Source organism: Passer domesticus, chromosome 2 (assembly GCF_036417665.1).
Source record: "Passer domesticus isolate bPasDom1 chromosome 2, bPasDom1.hap1, whole genome shotgun sequence".
NCBI classification, from domain to species: domain Eukaryota; kingdom Metazoa; phylum Chordata; class Aves; order Passeriformes; family Passeridae; genus Passer; species Passer domesticus.
In genome coordinates, this window is record NC_087475.1 from 3,719,295 (window position 1) to 3,741,344 (window position 22,050).

At 41.9% G+C, this 22,050-nt stretch overlaps 1 protein-coding gene across 2 annotated transcripts in view; it reads left to right on the plus strand.

Annotated features, from left to right (window-relative positions):
• The window catches only part of DSCAM (DS cell adhesion molecule), a 465,664-nt gene that overhangs the window by 389,007 nt on the left and 54,607 nt on the right, over positions 1-22,050 (plus strand). The window contains exons 20-23 of one of the 2 annotated variants that reach the window (XM_064406016.1): positions 16-149; positions 13,307-13,460; positions 20,815-20,932; positions 21,752-21,915. In XM_064406016.1, the coding sequence (XP_064262086.1) occupies positions 16-149; positions 13,307-13,460; positions 20,815-20,932; positions 21,752-21,915 (570 nt within the window). Of the gene's footprint in view, positions 1-15; positions 150-13,306; positions 13,461-20,814; positions 20,933-21,747; positions 21,916-22,050 lie in introns of those variants that run through there. The other variant, XM_064406023.1, reaches the window with a different exon arrangement.

A 22,050-nucleotide genomic window follows, 5' to 3' on the forward strand; every position in this document is an offset into this window, starting at 1 on the left:
ACTTTGCTTCTCCAGTTCCAGGTCCTCCTGCTGGAGTTAAAGCAGCTGCTGCCTCGGCCTCCACGGTTTTTGTGTCCTGGCTGCCTCCCCTGAAGCTGAACGGCATCATCCGGAAATACACCGTGTTCTGCTCCCACCCCTACCCCACAGTAAGTGCCACAGCCCCTCTGTGCAGGACTGACACGCAGCATTTGCAGACCCCAGTCCTTGATCTTCTCCCTGCTGCTTCCTTTCCTGCCCTTTGCTGGCCCTCAGCAAGGTCCAAGGGAGATCCTGGAGCTACAGAGAGACGTGAGAGTGGAGTTTGGTTTATCCCACATATCAAATGTTTGTTTAAAACCTATTGCAGAGCATTAGCTCGGAAATAATTTCAAAATATACAGCTGAAATGGAGTATTTTTCAAGGTTTGGTTAGTTCAGCATGTAACAAGTTACATTTTCCAGGACCAGCTGCACAAGCCCTGTTGCAGCTGGAGGCGTGTGTTCATTTACCCTGTTTCCATCTAAGTTCCTGCCTTTTTGCCTTGAGTATTCATGTGTGAAGGAACATAATGACTTACAAACAAACATATTTGCTTGTGAATAGGCTTATTTATGCCTGGAATATTTGCCCAATCTAGCTCTATGTGCTTTTACTTGCTGAGAAATTGACAGGAGGGAATTTGAATTAAGTATCAGGTTATCTTTCTTCCTGTCTGAATCACAAAGAAATTCAGCAATCTTTAAACACAAGTGCCAATTGCTCTCTCTAAATACCCATGTATATTTATTTTCATGTGGATTGAAAAGAATACTTATTTATTTTATATCTGAGGTTTGGATTTAGGTTGTGTCCAAGGTTTGGCTTTCAGTTTTAAGCAGGACTTCTTACTGAAGGTAAAAAATACAATCTTGGTTTGATAGGCAAGGAAAATATTGTTCCAGAAATTTCCAAAAGTGCTTCAGGCAGTGGAAATTTTCCTGTCCCCAAGGTAGGAGATTGGAAAAAGGTGGTCTTTTAGATCCCTTCCAACCCAAACCATCATGTGATTCTCTGATTTATGTTTTGGGATTACCGTCTCCTAAATCCATTAATTCCATAATTGTAGCAAACCAAACCATCTTTAGCAAACCTTTAAATGTAAACTAACTGGAGATTTTCCATCACAGTTCCTACATTTCCATGGCACTCAGTGGGTTAAAGAGTCAGAGTTTAGAGGACAGCTCTGAGTGGGGATCAGGCACTTCTCTGGGGGCTTGGAGAGAACACCAGGTGGTGCTGCTGCCTTCTCCAGATACTTTCCATGCACAAAGCTGCAGTGCTTCTTCCTGGGGCTTTGCTAGCAACATTTTTTCCTATATTTATATCCACAAGAAAATAAACATCCTCAGCTAAAAATATTATTCTCTACCATGTGAGTCTCTCACACACAAACCTTCCTATTTTGTGGTTACTTTTTGGAGCACCTCAGAGATGGACAATGACAAGAACAGTTGCTTTGTTTTTGCTGCTCTTGGCCTGAACAGAATCTTACTGCTGTATTTTTGTGGTGTTCATTATGCAGGGTATGAACCATCATGGAACCATACCTTAGCCTCAGGTAGAGGCACATGCAGGTGTTTTTACTTTTTGTTATTTGGTGGTGTGTGCATGGATAGTTCTGAAATGTGTCCCTGCCCCCAGGACAGATGATATTTAATTTCCCTTCCAGCCCAAACCATTCCGTGATTCCATGATCCTACTGTTACCTTCATGCAGGTGTGTGTACATAGAAATATACACATGCACACACAGATATATGTATAAATATGGTTAACGTGTATCTGTGGGTCTCTGTTCCAGTGCTCTGCAGATCAGCAGGAGCTGTGGCTTGCAGAGATCTTCTGTAGCAGCTCTGTGTGCTGAGTGAGGCAGGGATCACACTTGGGGCTCAGTTTCCAGAAGCCAGGTTGGACATTTTTAAACAAATGCAAGCCCTCAGGACATATTTAATATAGGACACGTTCCCTCAGCTTTATTTCTAACAAAATGCTTTGTTATCTTTTATTCTGAAATGGACTGTGAGCTAAAAAGCTGTTTTATTCAGAGCTGCTGTGCAGTGAAACAAGCCTGCTGCAGAGCTGCTCAAATGCCAACACTGCTGTGCAGATACACTTAATATACCCAGGGAAGTTCTTGTTTGATTCACTGCTGGCAGAGACAAGTAGCTGACAGAGGGAGAGGCCTTAAATTAGGGTGAGGAGGAGAATAAATAAAAGACCTGTGTCTTTATCATCTCCTCTGCCACCATAAGTAGCAAGTGCTGTAGCTGCAGGTATGGAGCCCTAAAAACTTCATCCATCAGTCACAGCCCTGGCTGCAAAATAACTTTGCTAAAAGTCTGCTATTCAAGCAGAAAGGCAAACTCAGTTTTCAGGCATCAGTGAGAAGAAAGAGAAAAGGACAGGGGTAAAGGTAAATTTATGGGGAGGCTGCATCCTTTGAAGATTGTATTTTATTGCTGAGATCGAGTCCATGCAATAGACTTTAGACAGGTTAACAACAGCCATTTATAGAAGAACATTGCTTTGGTGTTCAAGTCACCAACAGGAAAAATAATTAACTCTGTTGGTCGTATTGTGCATATTTTTATTACAAACACAACACTTATACAACCCTGACATATTATAAAATGAAGATTTGCTGCCTCTTGCACTGTTCAGTTTGCTTTGCAAAGGCAGAAGCTTTTAAAACTTCTGCTGCCTCTGTATAGACAAAAATAATTTCCTCTTTAAATATTTTGAGCCCTAAGGACAGTATTTTCCTGGGCTGTTTCAAAGCACAAATATGATTAATGTGTGAAAAATGGAAAAGATTCTCCACTGCAGTCTATTCTCTGGCCAAGATAAAGGGCAAGCAAGGATCCAATTTCACACTGTTTAATTGTTGTGTCTATAGTATTCTACAGGCATAATTAGGCAAAACTTTCTCTTTTTTATTCTGAAAATGTAGGAAAAATACAGAAATATGAGACTTCATGGATCCTTCATTTTTCAAATGTAAGAAACAGAATATGACAAAATTTAAGTTAGTTAGAAAAATTATCCTTTATGCAAACTCATAGCCTCCATTCTTGCCTCTCCCCACTCTCTACCACATCCATGTCCAGCTTTTAGTAGGATCTGGCTTCTCAAGACCAGCTGGAATGGTGGCCAGATTCCTTCTGAGAGTGGTGATTCCCACTGCACTGGCAGGATGCTCATCCTGCCCAGATCTCAGGGAAGTTCTGCCACTGCTGTCCCATCCTGGCAGGGCGATTTTCCCCTCTAGTGCCACCCACAGGGGACACAGTTTGAATCCTAGCACAGAAATTAGGCTCGTTCAGTTCCTGCTGAACTTAATTCCTTCCTCAGGAGGCTGCTCCAGCCCTTCCTGCCTTGGGCTGTACCTGTGCACTGCCAGGGCTTTTCAAATGCAACAGAAAAGGAGATTTGGGGATTTTCCGAAGAAAAAAAAGCACAAAAATACTCCCTAAAAGCACCCACCAACCTCTTGTTGCATTCAGGTCAGTACAATGCTTAAGGAAGGATCAATGGGATTAGATTAAATAAAATTTAGATGTCAGAGAGTGTCTGGAAAAGGTGGCTGTGACACACAGCTTAACCAGCCTGGAAAACTTTGATCTCAGAACAGGTAAAAAGCTTCTCCTAAAGAAGCAGGAGAGTGCTGAGGGCAGGAGAAGGAAGGTTAAGGATCAGGATTTCTTGATACAGGAAATTATGAGAAAGTACCTGCACACAAGGACAGGGAATTTTTGATCTGGGAAATTCTGATCAGTTGGGGGAAAATATTACCATGAGATCCTGGTCAAATATTGAAGCTGGGGCCCAGACAGTGGGATCTCCACATGTAGAAATCTTTAAGACTTCACCTGACACATCCCTGAGCAACTTCATGCAATTAAACTTGATTTGGGAAGGGGATTGGACTGGGTGACCTCCAAAGGTACCTTCCAATCTCAATTTTATTATTATAAAGCAGTTTAATACTGGAAAAGTTGGTCAAAATCTGTATACAACAAGGGAAACCAGACAGTGGTAGAGTTACTGTTCAACCCTTGGAGGATAAGAGACTCATTTAGTTGACACCAAGGTGTCTCCTAATTTAAAAGTCTCCAATAAAACTCATATGACATTTTAGGCCACTGGCAGAACTGTTTGTCTTTCCCATCTCAGTACTTTCTACGCACAGTCTCCCAAACAAGTTCTGCTTTTAGCTCTCTCTATCAGGAAATCAGAGAGTGGGAGTGAGGTCACCTTATTTCACATCTAAAGTGAGTTCCACATGAGTGGAGGAAAGACAAGAACCAACTGACTGTGTCCTGAAAAGGAAAATCACTGAGAAAGGAGAATGGTCTCCATTTATTATCCTTTTATAGTGCACTTCTACTTACATGACTCCGTTCCATTAATCTCCAGGCTTTCTATGGAGGAAGCATTGAGTGGTGCATAAATGAATGACCTGCTTTGCTGGAAACAGCAGGAAAATCCTGTTTAATGTGTTTGCTTCTATTAGTCAGTGACCCACCACCAGATCAGCAAAACCCAAACAGCAACACCAACCATAATGAGTACACTTTTCTGATCAACAAGTCAAAACAGACTTTAATATGTGTGTTTCTGATTGGGTGATGTCATACTGCTTATTGACATCCAAATGATTTTGCTGGTCTGTATTTTCTCAGCTCTTTACCTCACTTTCTAGCTCAAGTACCCAAAGATTGGCAAATATGACAAAACCTTGCAAAGCACACAGGTATATATTTAAAACCCTAGATTTCAAATAAGAAGAATCAGTTTATTCTGTGGTCTTTAACCCTGACAGTAGTTTTGAAATGTTTGTTGATGAAACTGTTGCTTAGTTGTGGGGTTCTGCTAAGAGATTATTTGTCCCTTAAGCCCACCTTTGACTGAGGTCTCAAAAGACCAGAAGCCTGAGGACTGGAAGGAGAAGAAATTCCAGAACTGTTGAATAAGATGAATGGAGTGAGAATATTCCTGCAAAGGAATATTCCAGATGATAAACTGGATTAACTGGATGAGGAACCAGAGCACAAAGCAGACCCCAGTGCTGAAATAGGGGCAATGATTAGGAAATATCTCATAGTGCAAACCCTACAGTCAGCCCAGGAAGCTGTGTTGGAAAGAGTCTTTGAAAACTGTGACCTACATTTCTGGACTTCTCCAAAGGATGTAGAAAGATCCAAAAGCTGAAAGCCTAGCAAGGATTCATGTTGGCCTGGAAATATTTCTGTGAAACAGTTGGATTTGGAATAGGTGGTAGATAAAGAGGTGCAAGGCAGTGATGGAGAAGAGGGAAATTATCTGATATTTGGCCAAAGTCCAAGTCAATTTATGTGAAAATGTGATCAGTATTGGAAACTGACCAACATCTGAGGCAGACAGTTACTGATCCTTTTGATTTGCTTATTTTACTGTGAGAAACATACTCTTAAGCCTGTTAAACTTCTATATTTGTTTAATTCTTTTGCTTTTATTTAAACCCACTAAGGGAAAACATATTATGTGGTTTAACCAGAATACACAGGAGTCTCTGGGGTTGCTGTATGGAAGAAGAGAGTAATTGCTGCTCTTGGTCTGTAATTCATAGACTCTAAGTGGGATTTAATTAATCTGACTTCAGTCACCTTGAATAGAGTCACAAATACTTATTCTGGGGTCATCAAGGATTTCCTTTCTTTAAGGAAAGAAGGTAGATATCTGTGATAAACTGGATAATTCTCATTCTGAAAGTTTCCCTTCTCTGTTTAGTCTAGAGAAAGTATATATGCTTATCTTAAACCAGCAACATAAACTAGATGTGGAAGTATATACAATTATCTTAACCTAGATCTTAAAACTATTAGCTGTCATAAATTCTCATCATCCAGGTGTTTTCCACTCAATTCTTTCAGGCAGACACAAGTTTTTTCTTGATTTTGCATAGGATGTGTCTGAATTCTAATTTGGGTTTACTTCACACTTTCTGATCTTCATTTCCTCTCCAGATTAAAGACTTGGATAAAAGAAAACTTTGGAAAATAGAGTTGATGCAATTATAAGGCAGAAATTATTTGTTGTTACATACTGTAGATCTTTCATTGATTAGAAGGATGCTGAAAGTTTCTTGGGGAAAAAGGAGAAGTAGGTGGCAGAAGTTGGCTAAGTAAATAAAGTCACTGTTGAACAGAAGTTTATATAGAGTCAGCAGATTCTGTAAGGTTGAATTTTAAATATATGTTCATTGATTTGTGTATTACAAGCAGTATTTATCACTGTATCTATATAGCACTTTTTACAGCGTGAAGATATTTATGCTTATTAATTCCTGTGTGCTTTATTTAGCATAGAAATAGTGCATAATTTGGGGGTTATTTTAAAACCTTATATTGGACAATATTTAAAATGTGTCTATTTAATATACCACATGTTCTATTTTTAGCCTTTTTGTTGTTGTTTCACAGCTTTGGTGCCAGCTCCCAAACACAGTGCATTCATTATTTTAATTGCTTTGTCAACTTTACATTTTTTACCTATCTTATTTTTGTCAGAGAGCAGACCTCAGGAGGGATATGACAGAGTATAAATTGATTCTGAAGATGTGCTGGTTTATATGCTTTTTAAAAGGTCTCCTCGTAAAGCCCTACCAAAACAAATTTGATATTGATTTTTTCATAAACCTCCCTTCTTGTCTCACTACCTCGTCTCACACCCAGGGATATCAATACAGTCTGACAATAAGTCCTTGGTGTCCTGACCTTCCTGTGGTCACCAGCCCATGACACCACACGCTGCTTCCCTCCTCAGGAGCCTCAGGGACTCTCCAGGAGGTGCTCCAAAGGGACAGGCAGGTGGTGGACCCTAAGGGAGCTACCTGGAAGTCCAGACAGTGGGTTTTCTTCCAGCTGTAATCCCTGGAAATGAGAATTCAGGAGCAGCTGAGGGAGCTCCAGGTGTTTATCATGGAGAAAAGGAGGCTCAGCGGGGACTTTATGGCTCTCCACAACTTTCACAGGAGGGAAAGCCAGGATCAAGCTCTGCTCCAAAGACAAGAGGAAATGGCCTCAAACTGTGCCAGGAAAGGTTCAGGTTTGATATCAGGAAGAATTTATTCATGGAAAGGGTGCTCAGGCCTTGGCAGGGGCTGCCCAGGGAGGTTTGGAGTCCCCATCCCTGGAGGTGTCACCTGGAGGTGGCACTCAGTGCTCTGGGGTCAAGGTGGGCATGGGGCACAGCTGGGACTCCATGGGCTGGGAGGGCTTTTTCAACCTCAGAGATTCTGGGATTCTTTGGATTGGCAAGATTTTCCTGCCAGTGGAAAGGCAGGGAGCTGCCTCTGTTCTTCCCAAAATTTTCACTTGAAACTTTCTAACATTTTTATTCCACAATTAAGGTGAAAAAAAATAAAGTTACAATGTTATATGGCAGCTGCACTCACTTTTGTGCGCAGCTTCTATTTCCAACAGTTACCTTCAATAATGCTGAGTGAAAAACAGATGTCACCTTTCAAAGCATGAGCCAACACCTGAACAGAAACCATTGTTAGACCAAAGTGGCAGCCAAGAGCCTTACTGGAGGCCATGGTCCAGGATCAGTGGTTATTTGGAGCTTTGAGAGTCTGTCCATCTGTGAAAGGAAGGCAAAAGCCAGCAGTTCTCAAGAAAAGTACAATTTGTGACCTCAGGCAGACTTTCACATCTTTAGGGAGTTCACAGAGAGGGCACAGCAGAGGTCTGCCTGTTCTTCTCAGGGATGCAGAACTTGAAGTTCATTCTCTATAAATACAGACATGAATTGATTTTTTTATTACCCCACTTTGCTTCCAGGTAGAAACAACTTAGTGTAGCCCCCGGTACTGAATTACTTGTGAGTCCAGGAGATTCTAAAATGTGATTTTTAGAATAAAACATCTCAGTACTCTCTGCTCCTCTACTTCTGTGTTGAGTTTTGGGCTTCTCACATCACAGAAGGACCTTGAAGTGGTGGAGTGTGTCCTGGGAAGGGGCTGGAAAACAAATCTTAGGAGCAGCAGCAGAGGGAACTGGGGTTCTTCAGTTTGGAGAAGAGAAGGTTCAGTAGGGACCTCATTGTTTTCCACAACTCCCTGAAAGGAAGTTTTAGCAAGGGTCAGTCTCTTCTGCCATGTCCAAAGTGAGAGGATGAGCAGAAATGGCCTAAAGTTGCACCTGAGGAGGTTCAGATTGGATATTGGAAATGGAAATTTCACTGAAAGAGTGGTGAATTTATCTAATTTATCTTTAAATTATCTACCTAGAGAGGTTTGGAGTCACTGTCTGTGGGAGTGTTCAGGAGGAGCCTGGATGTGTCCCTTCGAGACAGGGTGTGGGGTGATGCTGGTGAGGCTGGGTGATGGTGGGACTTGAAGTTCTCCTCCAGCCTTGATGATTCTGTGTTTTCCAGGAGCAGCAACGCCTGAGGAAGGGCAAGGCAGACAATTCTGTGATGGAGTTGTACAAAAAGATGGAGATTGTTGTGTTTTTACCACGTAGAATTGAAGACTTACTTTAATTATTGATGAGGCTCAGTGCTTGTTCTGGGCCTCATCTGTAGCTGTGATTTAACAGGCCCAAGGAGCAGCACCTGGCCCCAGCAGGATGTGGTGGTGACTGATGTCAGCCTGCACTGCTTATCATGAGCCCCTCCAAAGCAGAATTGTTTAGAAAACAGCTATTTAGAGCAGCACAAAACTGAGCTAGAAACCACGTTAAAAATCAGAGTGGATCACTGGGATGGAGTGCTCCACTCAGCACCTGGCTCTCTCCCATTTAGCAGTGGAGCTGAGTCCAGAGGAGGGATGTTTGTTGAGAGAGACCCAGCTATGCAAACACCATTTCACTGATTTAACTCAGGCTAGAACAAACTCAGTGCTGTTCTGTAGGAGCCTGCAAAAAAAAAAAAAAATCCAGAGGCTCATTGTTGTGGGCAGGAGGGAGCAGCCTTGGTGTCTCTCCTGAGCCCTCTCTGTTCAGTGTCTCCATTACTGACCTGGCTAATGAAATAGAGAGGCTGCCTATTAAATTAGGGGATACCAGGCTGGGAGGGGTTGCATGTACACAGGAGACAGAAGCACAATTCAAGCAGGTCTTGATGAACTGGGAAATTGGTCTGGAAAAAGTTGTGTAAAATTTAGCAGGAAAATGGGTACCCTGAATAACCAGCTGCAAAAGTACTGTGTAGAGAGCAATTCTGTTGATTCTTCAGAAGAGGATTTTGAGGTTATTGTGCCTCCCAAGATGAACATTAACAGCCTTTATAACCCTGTCCTGAAAAGCCAAATGAGAATCCCTGGAATTGTTGAGTGCAGGTTTGGAAACAGTGAGAAAGCTATGGACCATCTTTTGACAGTCTGAAGGATAACAGAAGATATTATTAGAGAAACTGATAGAGAAAATGGGATTTCTGGACAATGTTGAAAGCACCAGAGTTATTTAGTTGTAAAAAGATAAGGGTACTGGTGGGGAAAGAAACGATAAAACTTCATGTAGATTAAAGACTGGTGCAAAGATCAAGGTAATAATCTATTCTTCATGTTCCTAATAGACTGGAAAAGAAGCTATGGGTTGAAACTGCAGCAGGAAACTCAAGCTAGATTAAAAAAAACCTATTTCTAATCATGAGATTAGTCAAGCAGTGGAATAGATTGTGCAGCCTAGGGAGTTGCAAAATCTCCTTTTATTGTAAGTCTTCAAAATCAGGTTGGGGAAACATCTGCTTGAAATTGTGCAGACACAGATGAACCTGGTTTAAAGAAGAAAGATAGACTCAGGTGATCTTTCAGAGTCCTTCCAGCTCCATTTTTAGATGATGCCATATTTTCTACCTGAAATTGGAGTGCAAACACACACCCCACTCTAGGTACTATATATATTATTTATATTTTATTTTTATATTTTTATATTTATATTTAATTTTCAGCATGAGGCAGCCAATACACAGGTAACCAACTTGTACATGCTCTTACTTCACAACACACACCACAAGCCTGGGCTGTCTCTTCCTTTTCACTCATGTCCTTAAAGTCTCTATATGGCTTTCCCAGTTCACTTCCAAGTTTCCTGCAACTTGCAGAAAACACAGAGATCTGTAGCTCACTTACCTAATCAGAAGTTGTGTGGAACCAGCTGTAAGCAAGGTGCAGGCTACCTTTCTCTTCCAGCCCACAGTAAATGCTATCTCTTGCCTTAACTCCTTGCTTGGGGAACTCCCTGACTGCTTGGAAAACTGTTAGAAATGTACTTTTTTTCTATAGCACTCTTCTAAATTTTTCCTAGGTTGTGTTAAGAATGGGCAATTAAAAATAGAAGCCAGAGGGATCAGAGTTTATGCACATTATCTATTAAATTGTGCTTTAAAGGAGTCAGAAGTGCCAGGAGATGGCATGCTGCTTCAAAGTGTACCAAGAAATGTACACCAATAGGGCTCAAGTTGCAGAGAAAAATTATGTTCCCTGCACCAGCTCTTCCTCAGCATCTCTTGCCATTGCCTGGTTGGGGAAGTAGATTGGCTGCATCCTGATAAAGGACTTGGATTTCATTTTATTCTTCACAGCCCTTGCTGGCTTTCAGTGACTGATCTCTGTCTCTCCTTCTTAGACAGTGAGCTAAAGGCAGGAGGAAAATTAACCCATCATCTATAAGCTGAAGAAAAATAGCAGTTAGGAAAAAAATCCCTTGAGCAAGCATGTTACTGCTCCTAAGATTGAACAGCAGTTTCTGTTTTATACTGGCACATGCACGGGCCAATATGTGACAAGGTGACATTCCTTTAAATATTTCTTATTGCAATTGTTTAATCTCCTCTTTGCTGACAAAGCTGCCTTTTTTTTCTTCTTGTGTAATCAAAGTTTCTGGCATGTTAGGCTAATTGAAATGACAGGCAAAAGTTTAAAGTAGAATCGATTCTTTGTCACTGAAGCAACCCCAATGTTTAAAAGGGAATGTGAGCTGAAGAAAAACAAGATGTGTGTTAACCAGTTAGAAACAAAAATCTTTTGCTATAGCAGCTTGTTTGAGGAAAATGAGAGTCATTAATTTAGTGAAGATGTATTTACCAGATTCAATTAATAAATGAATTCTGAGAATAATTAACTTTACATTTAAAATAGCCACAGATGCAAATGGATGAATGATGCTGGGAGAAAGAAAGGAATTGAAAACTAAGCATTTTAAAATGCTTTAGAGCAGAAAATCCTTCTGTTTGTCCATCTTTGGAGTTCCAGTGAGAAAGAGCTGGTGGTTGCTGGAATGAAAGCTAGTCCTGAGGAATTCTGTGACGTTTAGCTGTTCCTAAGTGCTGTATCCATGTCCCATGTCACTAGGTGGTTTAGAAGGAACCTGTGCTAGGTAACTGCATTAATGAGTGGAGCCTAAGTGCCAGAGACAGCCTGGCCTGTTTGACTTTCAAATTAACTGTAGGAAATGCTGCCTCATGAATATTAAATTTCAGCTTCCTCTGCCATGATCAATACAGTAATTTTTATGTAAGACCTCACAAAGATCCAGCCTGTCAAGCTACGGGCATTTGTCCGATATTCTTGTGTAAATGTCAAGGCAGATGGTTCTCAGAAGCTGCTGCAATATTTCACGTAATAATAAAGGTGTCTGGCTGCACTGACCTCTTCATATCAGAAGTGGGAACCCAGGAAAACGTTGGCTAAATAGGACAAACTAATCTGGCATTTTGACAAGCAAAGGGGCAATGAGTTTGGCTGTAAAATATAGCAAGTTCCCCCTCTGGACTTGTTCTGAGCCTGGGGAGCTTTGCTGGAGCAAGCCAGTCTTCCCAGAAAAACCACTGTCCATGGAAGGAACAAAATGTGTTCTTGTAGAGGCCTTTGCATGGTCTCTGAAGGGAGTTGAGGTGCCTGGCTCAGAGACAGATGTCTTCACTCTGGGTTTCAAATGTGAGAGGAGTGAACTCCCCTCTTCCCCAGGCTGTAGGAGAGGCCAGCTCAAGAGCAGAGAAGTGCAGTGACCCATTCAGCAGCTGAAACTGCCAGTTCACATGGAGAGGTGTTTAATGATATCTCAGAAACATCTCTTATTTATTTGGAATTCACTTTGAAGGACTACATATTCCAGTGTTTTCAGGTCAATGTGCCTTTTGAAATGCTAATTAGGTGGAATTGGCCTCTACCACAAGCAGATATTTGTATATCAAAGAGATTCCTTGCACACTTTGTCAGTCTGAACCGAGTTTAGATTGCATTGATGCATTCTTTTTAATGCTGATTCCTGCTAAAATCTTCTTTTCTACGTCATTAACCCTCTAATTATTTTTAGCCTAGTGTTAGTTAGCCGTTACCAGGCTCAGCACTGCACAGGGAAGTGAGTATTATTCATTCCAATGCTTCATTACCCCTCTATTTTTACGTGCAGGCATCACAAAGCCCGTGTCAGAAATAAAAGTGGCAATATTGAGCGCTGACACACTGCTCAGAGCTGAGATTTCCCTCCTCACACTTCCTGTGGAGGATGTGCTGAGGCTCTCAAAGCCCCCTGGAGGATTCTCCATGTTCCTCCACACCTTGCCCTGCGCAGGTTGCTCCAAGCAGGATGCAGAGGCTCTCATGGATGAGCAGGGACTGCAGAGCAGCTGGTTGGCTCTGCTGCAGCCCTTGGGACAAGGCATTTGAGTGACAGAGGAGAGACTGAACTGGCATTTCTTCCAGCACTTGTCCTTCCCTGCTAATGCAGCCAACTGGCTGAGATGACCTTCAGCTGGGAGTCTCTGAATGGAAGTAATTTCGTGATTAAACAAAACTAGACTTGGGGGAAGTTTGAACAGTCTGCTACAGAGCGCAGTTTTATTCCTTGCTGAACGATGAGCCACCAAAACCCAGGAATAAAAACATCAAAGGTTTTAGGTGACAGAAATAGTTAACTCCAGATTTCACAGCAGATGCAGCACTGAATCCTCCATTGGGAAAGTTTTGTGTAGAGCTAAATCAGTTTGTCAGAACTACTGATGGTAAAATTTAGCCATATTTATCCACTTCCATTGTTTATCCAACCCTGTAAAAATAAATGGCACATAAAAGTCCTAATCTGAATAAAACCAATCTGTAAACAAGGCACAGGCACAAATTCACTGAATATGAATGGATTGCAACAAGTTACTGTGTCTGCTCTGTTTATTGCCATCTGCCATCTGTTTGGAGCAATCGATACCCACCCGAAGAGCCCTGAAGTAGCAGGCTTTGTAGCACTCACATTTTCTCCAAATACAGCTTATTTTAGCCTGGAAACATTTGTCTCTCCCACCACAGGTGATCAGCGAGTTTGAAGCCTCTCCCGACTCATTTTCCTACAGAATCCCCAACCTGAGCCGGAACCGCCAGTACAGCGTGTGGGTGGTGGCCGTGACGGCTGCGGGCAGAGGCAACAGCAGCGAGATCATCACCGTGGAGCCACTGGCCAAAGGTACAGGGACAGCTGCCCAGAGCCAGCTAGGTTTATCTGCTGCTGATTGCTGGCAGAATTGGCTCATTTGGCCTCTCTGTGCCGCTCTGAGGGTGGGATTTGTCAGGAGCTACTGTGGCACAGTCATATTTTCTGGAAAAATCCCTTCGCACACTATTCTTTTCCTGGGAAGCTGAGAAGCCTCAGAGAAAAAGGAAAACAATTCTTCTCTCATTGCTTCTCCTTTGTTTTGCTGCTTTAGAATGTGTTTGGAGGTTGTTTATCCAACGGGTGATTGTTTCATTGTTTTGATGTGAATTGTTTTGACTTAATGACCAATCAGGGTCAAGCTGTGTTGGACTCTGGAGAGAGAGTCACAAGAATCATAAGTATCTTTTAACCTTCTGTAAGTATCCTTTCAGTATTCTTTAGTATAGTTTAGTATTCTTTAATATAATATAGTATCATAAAATAATAAATTAGCCTTCTGAGAACATGGAGTCAGATCCATCATTCCTTCCTTTGCCTGGGAACCCTGCAAATACAATAAGCTACCTCACAAAAGGTGAGGTGACAACTCACAGGTAATTGCTCCAGGTTTTGCAGGAGTCAGCAGAGAGGGGATGACGCGCTCCTCCAGCGGGTAACTCATCCAGCCTACCTTAGAAGGGAAAAGATTGCTTTTTGGAGCCATTTTTATCTTTACTTGTTGGGAATAGTTTGCTTTTTGGAGCCATTTTTATCTTCACTTGTTGGGTACAGGGGGTTTGCAGATGAAGCCTCTCCCCCTCTGAATATATTTCTTTTCCTGGCTGTACAAGGTAACTTCTTTATCATTCCTTTCCTTAGTAATATCTCTTGTGTACTCCACAAGTACCATCTTCTGTATAAAATGGTCTGATTAACATATCTAAACTCTGAACAATTGTTCTCTACTTGCATTAGCTTTGAAGTTTGCTGCTTCTATTTCAGATATGATGAAAGGATAATGTGCCTGAAATCTTGAATATTTATTTCCAGCTGTATTAGTTGTTCTATTAAAAGATAGTGCTGGGGCCTGTGAATTCTGCCTTTTGAGATGTGATGCTTGCAACATTAGAACACCTTGGCTTGGAAATGGAGGCCTAACATTTTTAACAGCAAAGTGAGAAGAGTCCCATCCCACTCAATCTCTACATGGGGTCTTCAAATTGATTTTTTTTTAACTGCTCAACTTGGTTCCATTACAGCCTGTGCCAGGATGGGCAGAGAAATGCACGGATCCCTAGAGCTGCAAAATTAGATACATTGAATTGGCTTTACAGTTTTACAAGCCTGCTAATTCTTCACTTGGGTGTTTAATGATGTAAAGATGTAAAATAAAGTGTCTAGTGCATTATGATGACAGGTTCTTTCTGAAAAGACTTTGCTGAACTTCAGCCTAGTGCCATCAACATGAAAGCACTTTCTGCATGGAAGAGCAAACTCCATCACCATGGGAAATCTCCCTGTTCCTACCTATCTAGCTGGTAGATTAACATCAGTGCTCTTACCCTGGGCTGCATCAAAAGCAGTTTAAGCACAGGGTTGAGGGAGGTGATTCTGCCCCTGTGTCCCCTCAGGTGAGAGCCCACCTGAGAGCTGCCCCAGCCCTGTCCCAGCACAGGGAGGAGCTGGAGCTGCTGCAGAGAGCCCAGAGGAGGCTCCAGGATGAGCAGAGGGATGGAGCAGCTCTGCTGGCAGGAAAGGCTGGCACAGCTGGCATTGTTCACCTGCACAGGAGAAGCTTTGGGCTGAGCTCAGGGTGGCCTTGCAGGGCCTGCAGGAGCCCCAGGAAAGCTGGAGAGAGACAATTCCCAGGGCATGCAGGGACAGCACACAGTGGCTGCCCCTGGATCCCTGGCAGTGCCCAAGGCCAGGTTGGACACTGGGGCTTGGAGCAGCCTGGGACTGTGGCTGGGAGTTGGAACTGGATGATCTTTAACCTTTCTTCCAACCCAACCCTTCTAGGATTCTATGATTATGGTGGATGGTATTGCTGATTTTGGAGGCTACTGTTTGAACACATGACAGTTTCCCAGTGTGGAGAAGCTGCAAACAGACTTCTTCAGTTCTAAAAATTCTGGAGCTTTTCCATTGTAGCATAAGCGCACCCTGCATTGTGGGCATCAGTGAGACCAAAGCTGAGATCCTAAAAGGGGGATGAGGAGTGTAAAGGGCACCAGTGAAGGAAGATCATGAAAGAACAACTCAGGAAAAAAGGCAAAGGTTTCAGTGTGTTCTTCCTGTGCTGTCACCTGTGTGTAATCAATGTGTGGTGATGAAAAGAAAAGAGCAAACAAAAACAAGCATAAAAATAGATGCTCAAATAAGGGCAAAAATTATTAGACATGGTGCAGTCCTAATAGATTGAGGCTGCAGGCAAACCCTGCACAAAATGCTCTAGAAGTTCTCTTTTGCCATGCCCTGTGCATTTTAAAAAGAGGGAAATGTTCAAAGATGAACACAGATCAATTCAGGCTTTGCAGGCACCAATATTCATGACCTCAAGTTATGAGGAATTGCAGTGTGCAATTGCTCTCTGTTTGCCAAAAATTGAGAAGTTGCAACTTGACCCACATGGACTTAAACTGATCCAGCTTACCAGAATTAATTCTGCTCCTCTGAAGCTTATATAACATAATCCATGATGACAAATAAGTGAACTTAAAAATAACTTTTATGAAAAGGCAAGATGACTTCAAAGAAAAAAATAATTAATTACTTCAATATAGACAGGCCAATCTCAAGAAGACTTTATTTCAAAGGACAGTAGAATGCATCCAGTCAACCTTAGATTTTGTAGTGATACTCCAATATAAAGTCTGCATTAGATGATGCTCAGGAAAAGCCTCTTACATGCACTTAGGACTGTAAAAGTAATGAATAATCCATTTGTGGAGGGTTTGATGGGCACTAGGAATACTGATAGATAGCAATTTTATGAACTTTGGATGTAGCTACATTAGAAATGATTGTATCACATACAAAATTTTCGTTGTGAATGCATCACAGGGCATTTTAGGGAGCTGGGAGAAAGTGGTGATCAGTGCTGAGGGCAGTGGCTGCACAATGAGGAAGGATGGGCAGAGCTCAAAGCCTCAAAGACCTTTTTCACCCCCCTCTATATCTATAGCAAACAGCTCACCCCGGGGTTAGAAGCAGTTAAAGACTGATTTTGCCTCAAGTTCCCAATGCAAAACCATCCTGTGGGCCATTATTTTGTAGTTGTTTGCTTCCTTTTTTTTTGCTCCTCTTACTGCACAGTAACTGTCCAAGTAATGATACCATCATGACAGCTAATAAGAGTTAACTTGGAATTGAATTATGTCAACTTAATTATAACCCCTTTAAGAACTCCTTTGAGAACAATGAGAATGTCTAGATAGGGGTTTGATGTGAAATGGATAGTCCAATTTAAATGAAAGCTTAATTCAAGTTAACATTTCTTTCTTTCTTTAGTGTCTTCATTTCTCAGAACAGATTGTTATTCTCTGTAATTAACTGACAGAAATAACAAAAAAAAATCCCCAACAAACAGAAAATAATCATGGCAATGAAAGTTCAGTCTCCACGTAAGCAAGCTGTGCTCCTGCCCCTCAAATTACTCTTCACTGCTGACTTGAAAGAAGTGGGTTTAGTCTATCAAATATAGTCAGAAGACAAAAAACCTTGCATGCACTTGTCCCTCTGATTTACTGACCATGACTGATGGGGAATGGCATTTGCTGCCAGTGTGACAATAACAGATCCACACCCCTGGCAATCTGATCCTCTGGGGACAACTGTCTGGCTTTTGAGTTTCCCCTGGTTTTCTGAGCTACCTGAGCATGAATTGTGAACAGATTTCCCCCCTGGTCTGCGTTGCTTTGTGTGTTTAATGTTTTTAAGTAACATTTACTTATGTAAATGTGGGGTTCACATGACAGCACACACTGCTCTGTTTCTGTGATCAGACTGGAGTACAGGGGATATTAGAAACAGAGAACCATGGAATGGGTTGGAAGAACCCTTAAAAATCACCCAGTGCCACCCCTGCCATGGCAGGGACACCTCCCACTGTGCCAGGCTGCTCCAGCCCCAGTGTCCAGCCTGGCCTTGGGCACTGCCAGGGATCCAGGGGCAGCCCCAGCTGCTCTGGGCACCCTGTGCCAGGGCCTGCCCACCCTCTTCTGTGAGAAAGTAAATGAAAGAATCTCCTGACCCAAGGTATTCACTGGTGGAGCTTATATTTTTTTTAAGCTGAACTGCAGTGAATTGTCATAGCTCTTGTTCAGTTTCCTTCTGAAATTCACCTTTGAAACACAGCTGTGTCCTCTAGAGGAAGAAAAATCCATGTGTGTTACATCCCCTTACAAAGAATTTCTGCCCCTTTCTATTTCTGTGGCAGTAAATGTAGGTTAGAGGATTTGTAATTTAAACAAACAAACATGCAGAAAACTGCATTATCATAAGAGAGTGCACTGTTCTGTGAAGGAACCTCTTTATCTTCAATTAATAACCGGGTGATTTGTAAAAATAATAGGAACAGACACAGCCCTAATCCAGTGCCATGCCATCAAATGTAAGGGTAGAGGGAGGTGTGTAGGCATGTGTGTAGCTTTGATGACAAAGAAGTAAACCCTGCAGCTTACCCATATGATTCCAAAAATTCCCATGGTTCAAAAGAAAGAGGTCTGTGAGATCCCAGGCTTTCTTACCTCATGAATGCCTGCTAGAATTTCAAACCTATTGCTCTGATGTGGATTTCACTTGACATTTATTTTGTTTCTAGTTTTCTTTGTGCACCTTTTAGCAGTCTCAGGACATCATTTGAAGTTCAGCCGTAAAGAAAATTGGTCTTGAAAAATTTCCTGCTGTTTTACCATTTCTTTTAAAAGCACTCAGTACATGGAAGGAATGAGAAAATCCATAGAAAGCTGTGGATGCTTTCACAGAAATAGTGCACTGTGCTTTTCTGATAATTTTCTGAGTCATGGTCTATCATCTTACCAGTGGCTTAGGCTCCTGTGAGATTTATGTTACTTCCACCCATCTCAGTAAAATGAGGGATAAAAACCAGGAGCTGCAACATTAATGTTGCACTTTCAACATCTGATCTCCATCCTATGACTTCTTAAGGAAGAATTCACATTGAGATAACTATTAAAAATAAAGGAACACAAAAAGTTTGCTGACAGTGGTGCCATGCCATGCTGAAGGCTTCAGCAGGATTCCTGTGTTCCACATGTTTAGTCCTGCAGGAACTGGCAACAGTTGGGAGTAGCTGGATGTTTCAAGAAACACTGGAAGTGTGGGAAGGCCACGGAGAAATGATTAATAGTCAATTTTAAATGAGTTTTCAGACTTCATGTTGCAGAGGGAATTTTGCACAGGACAAGAATCTGAGCAGTCCAGATGCTCACAGATGTTTTATAGATAGAGCTGACAGCAACTCCTGCTGCTTTTCAAAGATGAGATGAGAGCCACGAGGCACCTCCTGCAGCAAAACCTGGCACCACTGAAGACAAATGTGACTTCTAACACCAACTTCAGCAGAGTCAGCATTTCACTCTGTGTCTCTGGGTGCTCTGAGCATTTTTCTGTTTGAGTTGCTTTGGTTAATTAGCCCATGGTGTGGTGGGTTGACCCAGGCTGGGTGCCAGACACCCACCAGAGCTTCTCTATCACTCCCCTCTGCAGCTGGACAGGGGAGGGAAAATATAACAAAGGCTCGTGAGTTGAGATGAGGACAGAGAGAGACCACTTGAATAATACCTCATGGGCAAAACAGACTGAAATTAGAGATATTAATTGAATTTACTGCCAACAAAATCAGAGCACGATATTGAGAAGAAAAATGAATCTTAAAAACACCTTCCCCACACCCCTCCCTCCTTCCCAGCTCTGCCTCCTCCTCCCCAGCAGCAAAGGAAGATGGACATAGGGGTTACAAACAGCTCATTCTGTCTGCTGGACATGGGGGAAGCTTCTGGCAAGCTGTGCCCTCCCCACTACCAAAACCTGGCCATACAAACCCAGCAGATGGCTTCTGGGAGTACAGCCCTGGGCAAGTCTTTTCTAGAAAATGTTATCTTAGGGGTGCCCAGGTGGAAAACCAGCCTGATCCATCCTGATCCATGAGAGTTTCTGACTGCCCAGTGTCAGACCTTCCCAGGGCAGCACAAACCACAGCTCTGTCCTGAAAGGGTTAAACCCCAGAGCTCTGCAGGGAGGGATCTCCAGCTGCTGTTCAGCCAGGACAGGACAGGTTAGGAAAGTAGTGCTGCCCAATTACCCAACCTTCACTTTGTTACCTAAACCTTCAAGTTGTGTTTTAGTTAAAATTTTGACCGCAGGAAAAAAAACCAAACCCCTCTTGAGAAGCTTGGCCTTCAACAGTGCTTGAAGAGAACATAGGCAACACAGTCCAAACTGATTGTATAATCTGTGAAATCTTTTCTTTTTGTGAATATCTCAAGTCCCATTGCAGCCTACTCAAGTAATTTTGCTTAATTTTTCAAGGCCTGTTCTTTTATGCATGAATCTTTTTCCAGATTAACTGTCCCAGTTATATTTGATGCTGGGTCTCATTTTCATGTTTTCCTAATTGGTGCAAAATGGATTATTAAGTATAAGTTCTGATCTGTGTGCACGATTGAAGTAGATCAGGACTAAAAATACAGTATTTTGTCTATCTGTATTCAGTATGTGCTTTTAAAATGTATAATTTAGAGGCCAGCAGAAAGTGTACTTCTATCAATGGTCATTTTTGAGGAAAAACAAATGAAATTCTAACATAATCTATAAACTGAAAATACACAAGTGATGTTTTTAATATATATTTAGGTAATCTGAGAGCTGATAAAAACTGATTTTAGTTTGTTCACATTTGTGGATTTCAGATAGACTCTACAATGTACTAATATACATGAAGGTTTATTTTGCTTAATATCAAAATTGTTGTAGAAGAGATGTAACAATAATTTATTTTTATGAGACACCTGTCTACTGTGGACAATTCTTGCTGGAAGTATTGAGAGAAGCGTCCCTTGGACATAATTTTCATCCATAATTTCTACTCCAAAATATCTGAAAGTTAGTAAAGATGCTAAATAACTGGGCTTGCTCTCTTTCTCTACAAAGTCTCTTCAATCCCATGCCTCTCTCTTTTAGTTACTTGTCTTCCAGGTACTGAAACTGATATTTTGCTTGAATAAATAGCTAATATTACGAGTTACAAGGAATTAGCACCCTAAAAACATCATTTTTAGATTGGTTTGGCTTTCCCCCTTTAATTTTGAGTGTCTCTATTTCCCTTCCAAGGGCTGTTTGAACGGACACCTCACTTCAGTCTCTCTTGCTGTCTCCCTCCCAGCTCCTGCCAGGATCCTGACGTTCAGCGGGACGGTGACAACCCCCTGGATGAAGGACATTGTCCTCCCTTGCAAAGCCGTGGGGGACCCTGCCCCAACAGTCAAGTGGATGAAGGATAGGTAACCAGCAACTAAATGTACAGCTCAGATAAACCCCGTTTCCTTCAAATCCTGAGGCTTGTGGGGAGGCTGATCCTGGTCACTGGCAGGAAGGAGAAGGACTGCTGGTGGTGGTTTGCACTTGGTTACAATAGATGAGGAGTTTAGAAATTCCTTCAACTGATTGGCTGTGGTGATTACAGGACATCAAAAGGAGAAAAATAATGAAGAAGGGCTAAATGTAAACATTCAAAATGTAAAACTTAGAAGTGATTTTGTTTTATCCTCAGGCAGACAGGAAGGTTTTATTCTGAGAGAGCAAAGTGCCTGATACAGTGATTTGTGCTGAGGTGGGCAGTGAATGTCTTGCACATATTTAATTTTCCATTATTTTGTTCTCAGCTTTAGTTTCACAGTCTGACAGAGCCACTTGGAAACACACATGGACAATAATTTTCATCCAAGCACTGTGTAAGCAGGGAAACTACAGTGCTGTGAAACCATCTTGTGCATTGATGTAAATACCTATGAGTTCATAAGGATGAACTTCATAGCCAGGAACTGCCTATACCCTCATCTCAGCATTTTTATGAAATAACAAGTTAAGGAAGGAGTGAATTTCTGTTTTCACTACACTGGGTCCAGGAAAAGTGTGTTTTTAAGCAAATGATAGATGTTTCCCAACAAAAAATACTCCTTTGCTGCCTTATTGAAGTGACACACCTCACCCCACACCTTTTCCTCTCATTCCATTCTGAGCTGCTTCAAAACAAAAATCCACTTGTGAGTAATTTTGATTGTAACTTCTTTAATGTATGCACTTTGTTTCCTGTGAGGCAGTAACGGGACACCCAGTCTAGTGATGATTGATGGGCGAAGGAGCATCTTCAGCAACGGCAGCTTCGTCATCAGGACTGTGAAAGCAGAAGACTCTGGCTACTACAGCTGTGTGGCCAGCAACAACTGGGGCTCAGATGAAATCATTTTGAATTTGCAGGTACAAGGTAAGGCTGTTGGATCTACCTCGGAGTCGTTGCCACGGCTTTAAAGGTGTGTCTGTTTGAAATGCAAAATATTCGTATTTATGTGTATTAGTGCACATCTAATTCTTCCAAATTCATACATAAGTCATTCTGACT